Source organism: Larus michahellis, chromosome Z (assembly GCF_964199755.1).
Source record: "Larus michahellis chromosome Z, bLarMic1.1, whole genome shotgun sequence".
In the NCBI taxonomy this organism is placed as follows: Eukaryota; Metazoa; Chordata; class Aves; order Charadriiformes; family Laridae; genus Larus; species Larus michahellis.
The window spans coordinates 23,821,700-23,834,165 of NC_133930.1; the positions used below are offsets into that span (position 1 = coordinate 23,821,700).

Here is a 12,466-nt window from a genome sequence, read left to right on the forward strand (position 1 = left end):
AAATTAAGGTACATAAATTTAATCTTACTCATCGCAAAAAAAGAATTAGCTTTCCTGTAGCTACACTTCAGTGCTCTGTAGAGGGTGGATTTTATTATATTAAGCAAAAATATGATCCCGGTAATCTTTGTAAAAGCAGGGATAAGCTTGTTGTAAAAACACAGTTGATGCTTCAGAACTTCTTCAGAATTCTTTGCCCATGTAGGGCTCTGTTAGCAGGTGACAAGTTACAGGCTAAATTTTGACTTCTGGGGTCTGTAGGTGTGTTAACCGCATTTAATGCCACTACAGATCTGTTGTGTTTAAGAGAAAATAAATAAATTCTGTCTTTCCTCTGTCTGTCTTACATGTGTGTACACACACATATACATATGCAGGTATATATGCACTTCTTTCTTTTTTAAGTATTTAGCAGCCAGGGGAGGTTTGAGAAGCTGCCCATGTAAGTATTTTTGAAGTTGTCTTGGCTTACAAATGGACCAATTTCTGTTTTACAGTGCCTGAAAATGACAACAAAGCGGAATTTGTTTGTGCGGCTGGTGCCATGCCGCTGCCTTCGTGGAGAGGAGGAAACGGTCACTACACTTGATTATTCTCACTGCAGCCTGGAACAGGTGCCTAAGGAGATTTTTACTTTTGAGAAGACCTTGGAAGAACTCTATTTAGATGCTAATCAGATTGAAGAGCTTCCAAAGGTATGTTGGGTGGTTTTCCTTTTAGTTCCGTTTATTAACTCTATTGCTTCACCAGCATTGTAGGAGCTGATAGTGTCTAGCTTTCTGCTTCAGCTTTTAGGCTGCAGTTTGCTAAATATTTTTAACTAAGTGTTGGTCTCAAAATAAGCAGCACTGGCAGAAGGAATGTTTACGTGTTCCAGCTTGAGTAGTTTGCTGCATGAATTGGGACGAAACTGTTTAAGCAACTGATTCAGCCAGAGACACCTATATAGAAGAAGAGGCAGGCTAATTTATTTCTGTAGCGGTGTCTGCTCAAACTGACTAACTGTATTCAACAAACTGCGGCATTGTTTTGGATCTCTGATAACACATGAAGATTAGAAGAGGGAAGATTAATGACTTGTTCATATCTCTGTGCCCACAAAAGATAGCTACAATCCAAAGTATCTATTCACATGAAGTCCTGCTTTCTTCTTTGGTATGTCACTGATGAGACTTTCTGAAGTATCTCAAACTACTTAAGCTCAAAAACTAGAGAGCTGGAATGCCACTGTGTTTACATCTTTGTTATAGAAATTAATATTTGTTGTTCGTTCTGAAATCTCAACACAAAACTGCATGCTGAATTAAAGATATACTAGAGGAAAGACTGAAAATGTATGTCAGTGAGACTTCAGAGAAGTACAAAGTGGTCACTGCAATAGGCTTGTTTCCCCTCTTGGTGGAATGAAAAACTTAGTAATTAGATGAAAGACTTAATCTTTAAAATTGTTTTATCATAATTGTGTACCAGTCTTCACTGTCATCCAGGACAACTACAGAATGCTCTGTTAGGTTTTTGGAAAGTTTGCTATAACCCCTTCAGGTTTTGCTGGCTTGGATTTTTTTTTTGAAAGATAAGTGAAACAAAGAAGGAAATAAAACAATTTCAGTATAGTAACTTGACAGTTATCAGAAGCCCTGGATTCCAGTAAAGCTGACATAAACCAGCTGTGTGCTTTTGAAAAACCAACCTTAAATGCTTCTGAGAAGCCATCATTGAAAATCTGTATTTGTATGGTGAATAGAGGTAACAACATATAAGTTAAAACTACACATTTTGTCAAAGTCTGTTATAGTTTAGAACTTCCACCACTTCATTCTTGTCTCTTCCCAAGCAGATACTTCTTTACTCCAGACTTAGTCACTTTAGATTTTAGTAGCTTGCTTTTAAAGACTTTGTATCAGCCTTTGAGTTTTTTTCAGCTGATTTCAGAAATTCCTTCCTGTCTATCATTCTTTATTGGAGAAGAATAAAATTTCAGTGCTTAAGCAGAATAAAATACCTTTTTTGGCCAAAAAGAAAGAAAATCTTCTGAACTTTTCTTTCATTAAAGTCATATTTCCCGAATCGTAAGAACTAAGCGAACATTTTCAACTAAGCGAACATTTTCCTCCCAGACTCATAATTCTCTAAAAAATTCCTTTAATCTGAAGAGGAAGACAGACTATATTGTAATGATCAAATGAATGCATGTTGGTGTTTTATACCAGAATAAGTGGTTGGTGTGCTTTTTCTTCCTCTTCTGTTACATGCCGGTTGATTTCATTAGTCAGTTCCTATATGAAATCCAATTTTGTTATGTGAGTAAACTGAGAGGTGGGCAGTCTACCACTTGTTTTGGTCTAGTTTAAGATTAAATTATCCATGCAATTAGAAAGACCAAACATAGATGTTTTGTTACTTTTTGCTTTTCTGTGCTGGACTGCATGGACCTGTAAAAGCCTACGTTAGCTTCATGTTAGTGTGTTTGTACATTATAATAAGTCATCCATATAGGCTTATTTTTGAGAAACTAGGCATTTTTTTTGAGCTTTTAAGTAATTTTGGTCATTATTTTTTACTACCCTTTCAGTTTTCAAAAGAAAAAATATAAATTAAATTGTATAAAAATTAAAATATAAAAAAATATAGAATATATATAAAATATATGCATTTAAATACTGTAAAGGAAGTAAGCAGAGAGATTAGGGAGTAGTAAAGACGTAGTAAAAGTGTTTTATTTAGCCATTTGGCAGAAATTGTAATCTTAAAACTATCCATAGAAGATCTGTAAGGGAAGGCCTGTGATGTTTGAAATTATTCTAGCTGATTTGAAGCCAGAGTTTAAAGGTGTGTATGGCTTCTCCCTAACCCAAGCTTTTATTTAGTCTTTCAACTCAGAAAAAGGGTTCTAATTAAGGCATCTCGGACGAAGGGTGCGGTACTTATTAGGCTGTCTCCAATTTTCTGAAACCTGGTTAAGACATTCACCATTCACACTCTTTCCCCTTTTACTCTTTTCCCCTGGTGGTGTGCTCTTATCCCTGTTTTGCAATCTGCTGCCCTTCGTACGCCACAACACAACTGGTGTGGGGCTGTCTTGTCAACCTCATCACTGAAATGGCCTGTCAGTGTGTGTGGCACCTTTTTTTTTTTTTTTTTTAAACTTCTAATGTTTTCAGAATTCCAGCATACTTCAAAAATCAATTCTTAACGTAGCTGACTGGCTGAGGGCGCAGCATGAGCAAACTGTGGTGGAGGGAAAGGGAGGGTAGAGAAGGACTTCGCTTTACACGAAGTGCTCGTGTGTAGTCATAGTTTCAAAAGTGACTGGGCATTTGAAATGCTTTCATCTTGTGCGATAAACCACGTCTGAAAAGGTACTCTGTTTATCCCAAGTGTCACAGTGTGCATTGGAGCTGAAAAGCTCAAATTGTAGCAGCTTTAGTTTTCCCTCTCACTTTGCTCTTTGGAAGAAATTGGAAATCTGCAGTAAAATAGTTCTTAGGTGTATGACTAGTTAGTCATATGTTAGTGTTTACTAACAGTAATGATGATCTACTTAACCACTGAATATGCAAACATTAAAAAAGAACAACAACAGAAGGAACAATTACAAAGTCAATGCTATACAAAATTCCCCTCCCTCCCGTTTTCCTTTAGGGATCTTGCAATTTCTTGTGCTGCATTTGCGTCCACCTCAATAATCCATGAAATTTCTACTGATTCCAAGAGTCCAGATTATTGTTTTTAGGGATGAGTTTTAAGTATATATTCTTGCTTGAAGTACTTGAAATAAAGTAATGGCGCTCCTTCCCCTATAATATCCTAAGTAACCTTAACTCATAGAGTCATAGAATCACCTAGGTTGGAAGGAACCTTTCAGATCATCTAGTCCAACCATCAACCTAACTCTGTCAAAAACCATCACTAAATCATATCTCTAAGCACCATGTCTACCCATCTTTTAAATACTGCCAGGATGGTGCCTCAACCACTTCTCTGGGCAGCCAGTTCCAATGCTTAATAACCCTTTCAGTGTAAACATTTTTCCTAATATCTACTCTAAACCTCCCCTGGCGCAACTTGTGGCTGCTTCCTCTTGTCCTATCGCCTGTCACTTGGGAGAAGAGACTGACCCCCACCTCGCTACAACCTCCTTTCAGGCAGTTGTAGAGAGCGACAAGGTCTCCCGTCAGCCTCCTTTTCTCCAGGCTGAACAACCCCAGCTCCCTCAGCTGCTCCTCAAAAGACTTATTCTCCAGACCCCTCACCAGCTTTGTTGCCCTTCTTTGGACCTGCTCCAGCACCTCAATGTCCTTTTTTGTGGTCAGGGGCCCAAAACTAGACACCGTACTCGAGATGAGGCCTCACCAGGGCTGAGTACAGGGGTACAATCACTTCCCTAGTCCTGCTGGCCACACTATTTCTGATACAGGCCAGGATGCTGTTGGCCTTCTTGGCCACCTGGGCACACTGCTGGCTCATATTCAGGTGGCTGTTGACCAGCACCCCCAGGTCCTTTTCTGCTGGGCAGCTTTCCAGCCACTCCTCCCCAAGCCTGTAATGCTGCATGGGGTTGTTGTGACCCAAGTGGAGGAGCCGGCACTTGGTCTTGTTGAACCTCATACCATTGGCCTTGTCCCATCAATCCAACCTGTCCAGATCCCTCTGTAGAGCCTTCCTACCCTTGAGCAGATCAACACTCCCACCTAACTTGGTGTCATCTGCAAACTTACTGAGGGTGCACGCACTCAATCCCCTCTCCAGATCATTGATAAAGTTATTAAAGAGAACTGGTCCCAAACTCTTCAAAGCTGTAATGACATCAACTAGTTCCAACAGGTGCACATTTCTGAGGAATCGCAAACATCTTTAGGCAAGTTAAAGCTCATTCCTGGAACTGTCCATCTTGTCCATCTTTATTTTATGTCTGCTTTTGTTCTGGCGTGGTATATGCAAATGTTACATGAATGGGGCTTTTTCAATGGTCTGTGGTCGAAATAATGACCTAATAATAGAGGCCAAGAAATTTTGGTTGAACTAAGCCTATTGTTATGGTGTTGATTGGGATAATTTTTTTTAGTCATAGAACACTTCATGCTTTTGTGTGATCTTTTCTCAGAATTCCATAAGGAAAGAACACTAAGTGCAGGTATTTATGAATGATCTTATGCAAAATTCTTGGGAAAGGAGTATTCATCAGAAATTATTCAGATGACCCTTTTCAACCACTTTCTTACAGATTTTCTTTTTTGTGCTATCTGTAAGATTCCTACATATCATTTGAGGTTTTTTCTTCCATTACACTAGTATTACTTGCCCTGCTTTGTCAATTTGTAAAGCTTTTGGGTAAGAATCTCAAGGTACCTTGCATATAGGAAGAGATCTGTCTCTGAGCTAATATTTGATACAAATTATAATGCATGTATACAGAAGAGATTATAGTTTTCTATATGCTTAGATCAAACTTTTGCTAGTTTTCATCATAACTTTGTTGAATTTTTGTGTACTTGAGCGTGGAAGGGAAAAAAAATACTGCAAGATGCAATGGAATAAAATTTAAACTTTTAAGGAAGATTAATGCCTACTCAGATCCTGTGTTCCAGAACGATTTGACTTCAAAAAATGCATCTATGTATTTTTTTTCTTTTTTGAAGAAACTGTACCTCTGTTACCTCTGGGGTATCACATGGCATGTCTATTGTGGAAAATATTTTGCAATGTTTGCAGGACTATGTGTAACTGCAGGTCACAATTTATGAGATATGGGAAGGAATTTGTAGGAAGTGTGAAGCATAGCAGCTGGCTTGTGACTGTTTGCAATTTTTTTGCTTTCCTAAACATTGTAAACTTAGTCAATTTTCAATAAAACTAGTTAAATAAAGTTTTTGTAGTCAAAAACTAAGCAGTCTGGCCTTCAAGCTCTGAGGTCAGAAGTTTAAAGGGATTAAAAACAAAAGCTATACAGAGGAAACTAAGAGAAAGTCGCATTCACTTTTTTCTCTCTTTCAATAGCAACTTTTTAACTGTCAGTCTCTGCACAAGCTGAGTTTGCCAGACAATGATCTAACCACATTGCCAGCATCCATTGCAAATCTCATTAATCTCAGGGAACTGGATGTCAGCAAGAATGGTAAGTCACTTCACATATTATATTGGGGCAGATAAAAGGCAAATCACCATTGACTGTACAAAGACACTAGTGAAAGTATGATTTCTAGAATCTACACAGCTAGTAAATTTTAAATTATTACTCTAAACCGCTGCTTAACATAAAAGATGCTCTTTTATGGTCTGGTTGTGCTATTTAATTGTATCTCTCAAATTGATTGGTTTGTACTCGGAGATTCATTACGGAAAACTGATACTGTAAAGTATTTTGTATTCTCTCAAAATGCACATGCTTGAATTTACTACTTCTAGTGGTTTTACTCATGTTTAACTATACTGAAGAATTTGCACAAGAATTTGTAAAATTTTGCTAGATTCTATTGTTATATTTTGTTTCATATGAAACTTGTTTTCAGCTTATTTTAATGACCTGTCTGGGGAAAAGTGACTATGGACAATGACTGGTTCACTTGTCTGACTTGTTAAAAATCTATCATTCTGTGTGAGTCAGCCTTTTATAAATTATGAAATGTTGTCAGCCAAGTATTGTATGCATGGGGTTTTATTAATGGTGCTATTTTGGCAAGTTGGCAGATCTGTGTAACTGTGAGGAAATTGAAATAACTTATATTGTCATCAGATTTATTTGTGTGGCTTATCTGAGAGGAAAAAAAAAATCAATCCTGCTAATTGATAAGAGTATAATAATCTTGTCTTGCTGATTCAAAGTGAAGTTAGAGGGCCTCTCCTTGAAATCATATTTGAAAATAAGAATTACATGCCCAAGATTTTATCATATTAAATTCATTGTTTTATTTGGACAGCTAGTTAATTATGACTCCACAAAGTTAAGTTCTGATTTATTAAGAAAGTATTCCAGTTGTTGAGGTGTTCGTATTCTCCTTGATTGTCCATTGTAGCCCAATCTGTACTTAAACTGTTACTTTATTATTTCTGCCTAATGAATGCAGCATTTAGTGTGATAAATTGACCTAATTATCACTGCTCTCTTCCTGGTACAAGTGGATTAATAGTCTTTCTTAAAGAACACTGGCCTTAAACTTTCATAGTGACACACCACAGAGAAGGAATCTTCTTTTTGTCCTAGACTAAGCTGTTGAAAGGATTAACTGTTTACAACACAAGCAGTAAAAGGGCATTTGAGTTCTAGTGCTGGCAAATTCCTTAGCTGATGTACATAAATAGGCAGCTGGTCACTTACCAGCTAGAGAGAGTTACTTGTCTGTCCAAAATGGTGTAACCTTTAGCTAAGCTTTCAGAGAGCTGCTGAAAGAGCACTTGTTCCTCTGAGGCATATAAAGAATGTAAGGACGCATTAGATGAATGATACGCTATCCCAGTAAAATGTGAAGCTCTGTTTTCTAGGCGTTGTTTTGTTTTATTTTTAACACCTTTCAGAGAAATGACATGGCACAAGCTTATTTAAACTGTTATCATGTGCCTATTCTCAATCTTATCACGGTTTGGATGGGTTCTCTGCCTGGTGTTACACATCAAAAATAGTCCTGAGATCACATGCTTGTTTACTTGGGACATCTTAGAATCACAGAATCGTTTAGTTTGGAAAAGACCTTTAAGATCATCAAGTCCAACTGCAAACCTAACACTGCCAAGTCCACCAGTAAACCGTGACCCTCAGCACTACATCTGCATGTCTTTTAAATACCTCCAGGGATGGTGCCTCAACCACTTCCCCGGGCAGCCTGTTCCAACGCTTGACAACCCTTTAGGTGAAGAAGTTTTTCCTGCTAGCCACTCTAAACCTCCCCTGACGCAACTTATGGCTGTTTCCTCTTGTCCTATCGCCTGTCACTTGGGAGAAGAGACTGACCCCCACCTCGCTACAACCTCCTTTCAGGCAGTTGTAGAGAGCGACAAGGTCTCCCGTCAGCCTCCTTTTCTCCAGGCTGAACAACCCCAGCTCCCTCAGCTGCTCCTCAAAAGACTTATTCTCCAGACCCCTCACCAGCTTTGTTGCCCTTCTTTGGACCTGCTCCAGCACCTCAATGTCCTTTTTTGTGGTCAGGGGCCCAAAACTAGACACCGTACTCGAGATGAGGCCTCACCAGGGCTGAGTACAGGGGTACAATCACTTCCCTAGTCCTGCTGGCCACACTATTTCTGATACAGGCCAGGATGCTGTTGGCCTTCTTGGCCACCTGGGCACACTGCTGGCTCATATTCAGGTGGCTGTTGACCAGCACCCCCAGGTCCTTTTCTGCTGGGCAGCTTTCCAGCCACTCCTCCCCAAGCCTGTAATGCTGCATGGGGTTGTTGTGACCCAAGTGGAGGAGCCGGCACTTGGTCTTGTTGAACCTCATACCATTGGCCTTGTCCCATCAATCCAACCTGTCCAGATCCCTCTGTAGAGCCTTCCTACCCTTGAGCAGATCAACACTCCCACCTAACTTGGTGTCATCTGCAAACTTACTGAGGGTGCACTCAATCCCCTCATCGAGATTGTTGTTAAAGATGTTAAACAGAACTGGCCCCAACACTGAGCGTTTGTCTACAACTATTCCTGAAAGCTTTGTAAAACTCCAGAAAAACAAATCAGGGTCCTGGTTTGTCTCTGTTCAGGGAGGTAAGAAATAGTGCTGTTTATTCTGCAATAAATTTGTATTATTTGGGACTTAAGTTTGTTGGCTTAAGTGCCTCTCCCTTTGTCTTTCCGTATTCACTCTTACAACCATGGAACATTTTTCTCTTGACAGCTGCAACCCTGTTCTCTTCCCTTGTGTCTCCTTTTCTCCTGGTAGGAATTTACTGCTCAGTTTTCCACTGTCCACAATTGCTCTGATGTGTGTCTATAATAGAACCAAATAGGAGGGGTTTTCCAAGACTAGCAAAACTGATAAAAATCTCTGATTCTTCCTTTTTCTTTGTTAGATATTGAAAGAATACAGTGTGGAAGCAGTGGGCTTTGTGGGAAGCAAAGGGATTGCTTTCTCTTAATTTATAAAAAAAATTTACTGGGGATTAATTGCCAGTCATACTGCCGCATGATGAGAGGTGCGAAATTCTAAATAAGAGTTTGTTTTCAGATTCCTCTGGTTGTGGCAAATGAAGGTCATAGTTCCATATATTTTTCTTGTAATATTAATATATCATAACTGTTTTCTTCTGATGTGAATGGAGTTAAATCATGGAGTGCAGATGCCTTTAGATCAAATATTCATTTAGTTTTAAAGGCTGTATTTCAGCAAGAGCAGTTGGTCAGACTTTAACTTTGAAATACTACCGTACATGAATATGATACGATTTTCCTGTAAGATAGTTGAGCAGCTTGTGGCGTAATCAAATGTATTGACCGAAGAGAAGTATTTAATTTTCTAAGGAGCTGGTACAAAATGAGGAATGAAGCTTCAGTTTTAAAACGTGTTCAAGTTACTGCATGAATTGCAGACTTTGGGTCACAGAGGGAGACCTCTTACACAGGAAAGCACACAGCTTTCCAAGTAGCACTGCATATATAAATGTATGTGTGCATAATATTTGATGTTCGGATGAAAGATCAAAATTGCAGAAATTCTTCAAGGTAGCAGATTCATTATATAAAAGGTATTAGTCCAAGAAGCAATCTTTATGATGTTTTAGTAGCTCATAAAGGGTCTTACCTTTTGTATTGCAGGTTTAAATGTGTCTAATTTCGTATATATAATATATAAAACTGTAATAGAGACACAACAGATGTGCAAATGCAGATACTTAAGAATATTTAATAATAGTTAATCAGAACAAGGATTTACCTAGTCTAGTGTCCTGTCTCCAACAGTGACCAAAGGCTCTGGGAAGCCTAGGGAAGGTTTAGTAAAGTACAGAAGGCCAGGAGTCATGTGTGTTTCCCTGTATGTTCCCAATGTCTAGCACCTTCTGTTATTGGGTCTTCTTCAGCCAGGCAGGGTGAGGCTTTTATTTAGTAGTCTTCATTTGACTCCTGCTTTGTCAAAACATCTAGTCTTTGCTTGAAGTGATGCACATTTCAAGGCATGTGCCGAATTGAGTACAAGCCTCTAATGGTTGTGTGTTCTGGAGCATACAGAAGTCTTCGTACAAGTGTTTTGTTGAGAATATGTTATTCATGGCTGCCGAAGTGGTTGTGGCATAGATGTTGCTTAAAATATCGAACTGCTGCTGTATGTGCAGCAAGCATGCAATAGGGTTAGTTTTAACTCTGTCTTTAGTCTTGGCAATAGACAATAAATTCTGTAGTTTTGCGGAAGTAATGAGTACATCAGTTGTCCTTTTAAGCCATTTTAACCTGATTCACAGGGCTATTGTGAACATTTAATATCAGAGGTATTCCATTGCTGCTTTCCAGCAACGCTTCTGCTTTGCAGCTTTTACCTGAAGCTTGATGCTGTCCTCGTCACAAAGATGAAAGGATACTTGAACAAATGGCACAATAAATAAACTGTGTTCTTATACCAGAAATTACACCCTGCATTGTAGAAAGCATCAAGAGACACCTTTATTTCCCAGTCCTACTGTGTGACGTCCTAAAGAGAAGTTGCAGCATACAGAATGTAATACCTATGTAGAAAAACTAATATTTTATTTATGAAGCTAAGGGAAAATTTTAAATTTTTGAATCCTGTATTGCTGTTATTTCCATATTGACAGTTGTACAGGAAAAAAACCCCACCCACCAAAAAACCCCATAACAACACCATTCACCCCTAAATCTGTCTCTTTCAGGGTTTATTAACCTTTCAGGGACATCATTTCCTTGTGGCTCTGGGGATGCCACCCTCAGCCTGCGTCTGGGACAACATGGAAGGCTGTCAAGGAAATACTTTTATCTCTTCTTTGAAGAAGGGGACAGCACTGATGTACAGTGTATGATGGCGCATATAAATGCGCGGAAAAGTTGGCTTTGCGGCTTACTAGAATCAAGTTATTTGAAATGCTGAAGTGTATGATGAGGTGACTGCCAGCAAAATCCGGCATTCCTGGAAGGACTGGGAAATGGTCTTGAAATTGCTTGTGCTTGTGGAGTTAGCATAGTGAGAAACAGTGAGATGGTCTATTTTTCCCTGCTTTCAAGTGGTGAAGGAAAAAAGTTTGAATTTTTAAGTTCTATATTATTCAGGCCCCTGGAGGATTACATAGCAAGATTAGAAAATAACTAGCAAGACCAAAAGAAACATGGTGTTTTGGAAGTAAGGGTATCTTCAATAGTCTGTTAAATATTAAGGAGTGGTTCTCTTTCACTGCGATGTTACAGCAAATTTAAGCATGTCAGTTTGTCATTCTGTGTTGCAGGGAATCTTCATGGAAAAATGCACAAACTAGAACCAAGAAAGCAAACGCACACGCATAGACCCCGCCTCCAGCCATATCTGCCTATAAAACTATTTTAAGTCATTTTAAAGAATTCTGTTAACAGATGCACATTTAGATCAAATATGTTTTCTTCAGTGTTCTAAAATCATCTGCTGATTTGGCAAACTAGCTTTAGCATACTGTGTGCCAGAAGCTGGGGAGTTGGAGAATGAGAATTCAGGAGAGTATCAAGTCTTATGCTGCCCATCTGGTGCATTTAGGAGTATAGTTTTTCAATGAATTGAGAATTATTCATAGTTGATAGGGAGACAGATCCAAGCTTTATTTTCTGCAGGGAGAAGTAAGAGAGGAAGATCCTGAATACAAAAATAACTTGCTGTAAATTTGCTATTTCTCTGCTTATACTGCAGGGGTGGTGGGGAGGGGCAGACAGGAGCAGAGATCTTCTATGATCCTTGATAGTGAATTAAAAGAAAAGGTAATTGATCTGCTGCTGTCTCCTGAGTCTGTAGCTTTACTATAATATATCACCATATAGAGGTCATAAATTGATTCTAAATGTAAGCAGTTATTCTATTTAAAGTTCTTTATTCAAGTGTTTGTAGTATTTTTTCTTAAATGTATTGTCTGTCTTATTAAAGGTACTGAATGGTATCTGTCTCTGCAGAATAAAATTACCTCGATGTGTAGGAGAAGAAGCGAACAAAGTGGAATTTCAATGCAGTTAAGGTCTTGAATGTGGAATTTGAGTGTACATATCCAAAATTCTGAAATAAGTTTAATACAAATCTCTTCCTGGACTCAAAGAAATTTTTGTAACACAGAAAGTCAAGATTGTAAAAAAACATGTTGTAAAATTAATTATGAGTTTTTTAGATGTTGATTTGCATGTAAAGGCAGAAAGTACCTTTGTTTTTGTATTTCGTATTTTGTATTTATTTTTGTATTTTGATGGGCAACACTGAATTTGCAGCCAGGGTGGGAGGAGCTGGAGGGTGAAAAAGAAAAGTAGCTTTACAAGTTTATTTTATACTTTAGTTTCAGGTTACTCTGGGGACTCAACAAC

The 12,466-nt window shown here is 38.5% G+C and overlaps 1 protein-coding gene across 14 annotated transcripts in view; it reads left to right on the plus strand.

Moving 5' to 3' along the window:
* Positions 1 to 12,466, plus strand: part of ERBIN (erbb2 interacting protein) — a 120,246-nt gene that overhangs the window by 50,269 nt on the left and 57,511 nt on the right. For all 14 annotated transcript variants that reach the window (XM_074571060.1, XM_074571066.1, XM_074571056.1 and 11 more), the window contains 2 exons: positions 498 to 695; positions 5,998 to 6,115. In XM_074571060.1, the coding sequence (XP_074427161.1) occupies positions 507 to 695; positions 5,998 to 6,115 (307 nt within the window). In that variant the 5' untranslated portion in view covers positions 498 to 506. The remainder of the gene's footprint in view (positions 1 to 497; positions 696 to 5,997; positions 6,116 to 12,466) is intronic.